This window comes from Eutrema salsugineum, unplaced genomic scaffold (assembly GCF_000478725.1).
Source record: "Eutrema salsugineum unplaced genomic scaffold, Eutsalg1_0 scaffold_1, whole genome shotgun sequence".
NCBI lineage: Eukaryota > Viridiplantae > Streptophyta > Magnoliopsida > Brassicales > Brassicaceae > Eutrema > Eutrema salsugineum.
The window spans coordinates 16,953,818-16,961,093 of NW_006256909.1; the positions used below are offsets into that span (position 1 = coordinate 16,953,818).

Here is a 7,276-nt window from a genome sequence, read left to right on the forward strand (position 1 = left end):
GCTAAAACCGTTGGAGTATGAGAACAACGTCTTGGTTCCACCAACCTCTCCGGGAAGTGGAGGACTATCTCTGTTTTGGAAAAAAGAGGTTGACATGAAGATTAATATCCTCTGTGGTAACTTTATAGATACCCAAATAAAGTTTAAAGGTAAAACTTTATGTTCTACCTTTGTCTATGGGCACCCGAAAAAGTCTAAAAGATGTGCAGTGTGGAACCATCTCTCTAACATTGCTGCAAACAGAGAAGATTCATGGTTCCTGACAGGAGACTTTCATGAAATTGTAGACAATTCAGAGAAAGTGGGAGGACCTCGTAGGTCTGAAGAGTCTTTTGTGTATTTTTGAGTTTTCATGTCTGAGAACGACCTGTATGATCTTCAACACCATGGAAATCCCCTTTCCTGGAAAGACACCCGAGGTAAACACAAAGTTAGATGACGCTTAGACATAGCAATGGCAAACAGTGCCTGTTTGAGGTATTCCCATATGGAAGAACAGAATACTCACTTTTTGAAGCCTCTGACCACAGACCACTGATCACAAGCTTCTCACCTGGAAAGAGGAAGTCAGGTCTATTTCAGTATGACAGAAGTCTCAGGAATAATGAAGAGGTTAAGAAACTTATTTTGGAGGCCTGGACAGTTAACTCCTAAGCGACTGTTGAGCAAAGAATCTCCAACTGCAAAAAGGTCATTATTTAATGGAAGAAACAAATTACCATATCAATAATAAGAAGGTGATTGAACTGAAACACAGAGAACTAGAAGAAGCAATGGTGGACCCTGCCCTCAATGACCTGCTAATAGAAAATATCAACTCTGAACTAAAGAAAGCCTACCAAGCAGAGGAAGAGTTTTGGAGACAAAGAAGCAGATAATTGTGGTTAAATCCTAGAGACAAAAACAGCAGCTACTTCCATACAGCCACTAGGAGTCGCAGAGCAAGAAATAACATTGTTCTTATCGGGGTGGCTTTTTCACTTTGATATTCTTTTTATTCGTTATAACAGATAACGAAATAGAAATGCAAAGTAATACACATATTTACGTGGTTCACGAACAATAAGTTGGTCACGCCCCCACGAAATGCCCCATGCTATTGCAAGCAACGCATGATCAGATTTAAGGCATACAACATTAATTTTGAAAACTTCGTCTTACATCACGAACAACTTATGACATTAGAGACTAGTTATCAAAGCAAAAGCTGAAAACGAAAGAAAACCAAACTCCAAAAGTCGACCTTACTTAACAAATGGAATTACCAAGTCATGAAAATAGGGCTTCCTTGGGCCACAAGCAGCAGTAGCACCCACAATACCCAAGTTCTCACCATGTCCATCCACAACATCCAAGTTCCCAAACCCGTCCCCTATGACATTGTTTTGGTTCATAGTAGTAGTTACAGGTATGTTTACCGGAGCAAATTTCCCTTGTAACTGCTCCTCCAACGGGTTAGGGTTATTATAGCCATTGGTTGTTGATGAATATATCATCAGATGAGGAGTATAGAACACATCACCACCATCGCTGCTGCTACTGCTACTGTTATCTTCGAGTATAGACATAATCTTTTTCATATCGTGTTGGTCAAATTGAAACAGCTGCCGTTCTTGTTGCAACTCCATTTGTCTCTGTTGCTTGAATTGTTGCCTCTTTAAGAGAAGACTCTTTGTCTTTTCAGCATTGTTTTTTCCTTTTTTTTTTGAACCATAATAGTTTTGCTGTTTGTTCCGTTGTTGAAACTCCGGATCCAATGTCAATCGTGGCATCATTCCACCTGTCTTTTCAGCATTGTTAGTCGCTGGCTTTGCCTTTTTCTTGAAATGGGTTCTCCAGTAGTTCTTGATCTCATTCTCTGTTCTTCCTGGTAAACTACGTGCAATCGTCGACCACCTATACAGAACCCTAAGACTTAAAACTAAACCCATCGAGAAACCGTAAAAGGAAAAGAAAAAAAGAGACTTAGCTATGTTTTCATGGGGTCGAGGTACTTTACCTGTTGCCCCACTTCACGTGTAGCTGAAGTATTATACTTTCTTCATGAGGAGTGATCTGTCCTCTATTGAGGTCTGGTCTAAGGTTATTCACCCACCTTAGTCTACAGCTTTTACCATTCCTCTTCAATCCTATTGATCAAACATTCGTGAATCAATCACTGTCTTGTCAATTAGGGTACGATTGATTTAAATATTAATTATATAAAGTGTATGCCTTTACGTGTGGATTTTAATTTGTTTTTAAAACATTTCAAGGTATAGAACTTTTTTTGGTTTTCATAAAATATTTATACAAAGTGCATAAAACAATAGAGAGGTTAATGATGAAATTAAGAGTTGTGGTACCTGCGAGTCTAGCAACAGAGTTCCAACGACCTTCACCGTGAACACGGACGTATTCAATCAAGAGACGATCTTCTTCGCCGGTCCATGCATGGACCTTTTCTCCAAACTTCTTCCACCATTCCGTTCACTCCCCACCAACTCATTCCTCTTCTGATTTTGACTTGATTTTTTTTCTCTATAATTAATCTGTTTGGCTCTTTGGATTTCTCTTGCTATGGAGGCTCTGTGCTGCTCTGCTTTGATGTGTTATGTTCTTATATATGCACTGACTTCAGCCTTCTTTGGTCCACCACTTCTCTCCCTCATTATCTTGTTGTTTTTATGTATAAAGAAATGGTGAGTGAGATAACAAAAATGAAAAAAAAAATGTTTAAATTGTTCTTATTTATATATAAGACAAAACCAGACTCAATTTGTTTTCAGCATATCCTACCAAAGAAAGAAAAATAGCACCAAGGAAAGAAAAAATATGACATTTAAAAGGCATAAATTGAATTTTAATAAGAGTAAGCTTTAGGACATTATATATGTAAACTAGGTACCGGTTTGGATCTCTATATCGTTTTAGCTATCTAGGCTTTTGACAAAAAAAAAAAAAGAACAAAAAGAGTTCATATGTTAACAAAGAATAATACGTGATGAGACAAGTCAAAATGAAACAAAACTTACATACAACTTATAGTCATAGAACACAGATTCTGGTCAATTATATTAATTTCATGCATTGAATTTGGAGTATCATTAAGTCTGGAAAACATGGTAGTATGACAAAACTAATATATTAAATGATCATTATATCATCAATATTTTACAATTTGTGATTACACGTTTTTGAGAAAAAAAACTATAGATTTGAACACTGACTTTATTGTAACTTTTGTTGGATTTACTGCATAGAAATGTTAAGATATATACATAAATTATGTGCGTAGTATGATTGAAGAAATAAGACTCTGGTGATTTGTTACACCAATGGAACTTTTAGTATAATTACTATAATAACGAATTGGCTATAGAAACGAAAGATAATAGATAAAACCAGTCCCGATTTAAAAAGGTTAAAAAGTTCAAACTGCTCACCTTCATCAAATCAACTTCAAGCATTAGCTAGCTTAAATACTAACAATATCTAAAAAAATATCCAGAAAAATAGATCTTTATGTATGGTTAAAAGCACATACTTCTCCGGCTTCTACAATGTACTGCAACTGATCTAAACGAAAGATGTAATATTACATAATGTAAGGCACATCTGCGTTTTGAACGATCACATATGATGAATAATACAAACATTGGTAAGAATCCATTTGTAGCCTTTTGTATTCTCACTGACATAATGGTTTACAAGTCTAGGGATCTCTTTTGGCCTACGTAAACCATACATTTCGTTTTCAAAACCTTTTTCACCACTTCTTTCATGTATTTCTCTGTTGTGCCGTTGAACGATTTCAAAAAAAAGACATGATTAATTTATAGATATGACTTTAGTTGATTAATTACATTTTTCCTCGTTTAGATAACCCTTCGAGATAATGATTATCACTAAGAATATTACAAGTTGGTCGAGTTAAGCGCATCATCAATTAAAAAGTGTTATTGTATAAATCTATTGTAGATACGGATATCTATATATATATATATATTACTACAAGAAAACACCCCTTTTACGGTAACGAAAAATGTTGTAAAATCATTGTTAATCAAGCTTACCATCAAATTAGCGACGAAATCGAAATCGTTACTAATTGCGCAATTTCATCATCTAATTGTCGGTAAATGTACGACATCCAAAATTGAACGTAAAATCGTTAGAAAAATCTTCGTAAAAGCAATGTTAAATTCCCGACGAGTTTACGAGGATTGACATAGTCGTTGGACATTCGACGCCCAATCGTCATAATCACAAATCAAACTGAATTCAACGTTAACTAGTCGAATTAAAATCGTCGTTAAACTATGATGAATTACCATCGATATATAAAAATATATATAAAACATCAAATTAAATTTAAATAGAAAATAATATAAAAATGTGAAATTCTGAAATTTAATAAATATTTTCATATCAAATATTTTTATTACAATAAATTAAAACAAAACCTATACTAATTATTGAAATCAATCCTGAAGTCGTCGAATTCCTCTCCCAAATGGGTTTTCGGAACTTGTGTTATCTGCCCACCACTAGTGATTGCTCCCTGTCCCGCTGCTCTGGCCGCTTTTCTGCGGCACGCTTCATCTGTTTTGCTCTCAAAGCAGCTGCGACATCAGGATTCCCGATGGCAATGATGTCGAAGATCGAATCATACTCTGAGAGCTCTTCCTGAACCTCCTGTTGATAAGCAGTTTGAGTATCTTCTAGAGTTGCAATCTTCGCCCGTAAAACGATGGGATCAGATTGTCGGCAGGGAGCATATGACGAAGTAGTAGGGACATCTTGAATAGATCTCATCCCTAAGACTCTCTCATTTTTCTTAGGAGTAATCTGCATTTTAAATTAATTTTTAATTAAAAATACAAAAAAGTAATAAGCATAGTATAAGATTTATTCTAATATCTCTTCGAAAATTCGATCAATATCGAGAGTGGTCAATCCTCTAGACTGAACCAAGGAACCAGGTGATAGCTGCTGAGATAGCTGAATCTGCTGCTCGGTAGCCTTGACGTCACTTCATTGTAGATCTGCTCCATTTTCTCTGAAACAAAGGCACCATCCTTCTTTCGGTGACACTTTTCGAAAACATTTGTCATAGGAGAGAATTCATCTCCATTCTCGCCGGCCTACATAAAAAAAGTATTATAATTTTTTTATGAGAACTATTTTAAATTAAACAAATAATATAAATAAAGTTACTTTCCATCTGAAGTTGAATTCCCGCGAATGGTGTTTGGCCAGCCGTATGAGGAATTGTATCTCCACCTCCTTATGCAGTGAAACTTGACTTTCTCGAGAAATTGTATCTCCACCTCCTTATGCAGTGATTCATTCCACTCATATTGTTGCTATAAACAAAAACCACATAGTTAAATATTTGAGTTCAAATTGGCTAATTAAATAAAATGAAGTGAAAAAAAAATGTTGTACCGCAAATATTTGAACCATGCATCGGTTGTATGGGTCGAGAGTTAGGACCAGTTGCCATGCGGCTCAACAAAGTAAGACTTGAAAATATCAGCAACGGTGCGGCCAACCTTGCATTGAGTACCAAACCTAAAACAAATTCCGAAAAACTATCATTAGACGATAAAAATTTGAATAATAATAAAATTATTTTAGCATTGTGCTCTAGGAGAAAGGTCTGGGTCTAGTCTGGTAAGCCTATGTCGGCCGGCTGTGCAAGAATATCGTGGATAATCAAATATGAATAGGGCGCTGGCTGATGTAGAGCTTTAGGTGGTGGAGGTGGAGCAGTCTATGTCTGGGTGGGCAGAACGACATCTGTCTCCGTACCCGAAGAAGACATGGATTTTCTCCCAGAATATGGTCCGGCAGCATCAGTAAAAAAAATCACTGTAATGAGCATGACGGTTCCCTCGCATCTACAATTGACAAATTAAAAATCAATTTGTAAACCAATTTATAAAAAAATCAAATACAAAATAAGATTATCTAATTTGAATCCTAAAATCCATTCCTAATATTCATTCTATTCCTATCAACCTAACAAATTAATCCTAAAATTCATTCCTATTATCTAATTACATTCCTAAAATCTCGTATTTAATCATTAAAAAGGAAAAAAAAAACACTTACCTTGGATTAGCGATGGTTGTAGGCGAGAGAGAGGATAAGTTGGAGAGATTGAAGAATGCGAGCAAATGAGACTGAGGTTGAAGCGCTTATATAGAAGTGATGTGGTGTTGCTAATTTGTCAGTATTTACGATGATTTACTGACGAATCATCGTTAATTCGTTGTAAGAGTACCGACGAATTAACGACGATTTGTCGGTAAATCATCATAAACTAAACTGGGCGCGGGAACTCATATACCAAAATTAAACCGGGTGCAGAAAACTCAAATACCAAAATTTTCAGAAAATTCCCAATGGTTTAACGATAATTCGTTGCTGAATCGTCGTAAATAGTAAATTTACATACAAATATATATATATATATAATTATAATTATATAAAATACATTTATAAAATAATACAAAATATACATAATTATATGAAATAAATATCAATGATTAAGAGTCTTCATTTTCAGATGACGAGTCTTCTGATTCTTCATTATTAAGTTCATCACTTTCCTCAAACTCATCTTCGTCATTTTCTTCCTTTGTATCGTCAAGAAGATATTCAACTTGTCTGTTTTGAAGATTTATCAAGAGTATGGAGTTGGTGCTTTCATTTGGTTCTGCAGGTAAACAAAAAAGACAATCGACCATGCGTAGTCCAATCTGATAACATCCCATAAGCAGGAAAGTCGCTTATTGTCCACATAAGCACAACTCCCATAGTAAAATTATTTTTCCTTGCAAAATCATATTTCCAAACTCCGGTATACCATAACTGCTCTAATTCCTCAATCAGAGGCTGCAAAAACATATCAAAAGAACGCTTTGGATGTTTCTGACAAGAGACTAAAATACTCAAGAATAAAAACTTCATTTGCATACACATATCTGGAGAAATTTTGTAAGGCATTAAGTTTACTGGTCATAAAGAACATTATCTACCTGACATACCAAATGGACTAAATCCATCTGTGCAAAGATCAAGGTATTACATTGCGTTTCTCTTTGCCAAAACCTGTATGTACTGACTTAAACCACGCTTTTGCATCTGACGGATGAGTAGCCTTAATTTCCATCTGTCTGCAAATGATCTGTGTGCCATCTCATTGCTGTCGCTGTCCTTTCAGAATGATACATCCTTTTTAACTGTTCAGTTATATGAAGGTACCACATACGCTGAAATGGTACCT

At 35.4% G+C, this 7,276-nt stretch overlaps 1 protein-coding gene and 1 long non-coding RNA gene across 2 annotated transcripts; both read right to left on the reverse strand.

Annotated features, from left to right (window-relative positions):
• Positions 1-202: 202 nt before the first annotated feature.
• Positions 203-569, reverse strand: LOC112081842. The gene is made up of 3 exons (XR_002896745.1): positions 509-569; positions 312-402; positions 203-233 (listed from the first exon to the last, which is right to left on the reverse strand). It is a non-coding gene; the product is annotated as an uncharacterized LOC112081842 (long non-coding RNA).
• Positions 570-1,244: 675 nt separating this feature from the next.
• LOC18030392 (trichome differentiation protein GL1) lies at positions 1,245-2,464 on the reverse strand. The gene is given in 5 exon segments (XM_024149179.1): positions 1,245-1,696; positions 1,781-1,896; positions 2,000-2,129; positions 2,346-2,430; positions 2,432-2,464. Coding segments are annotated over 5 exon segments (816 nt in total).
• Positions 2,465-7,276: the final 4,812 nt, after the last annotated feature.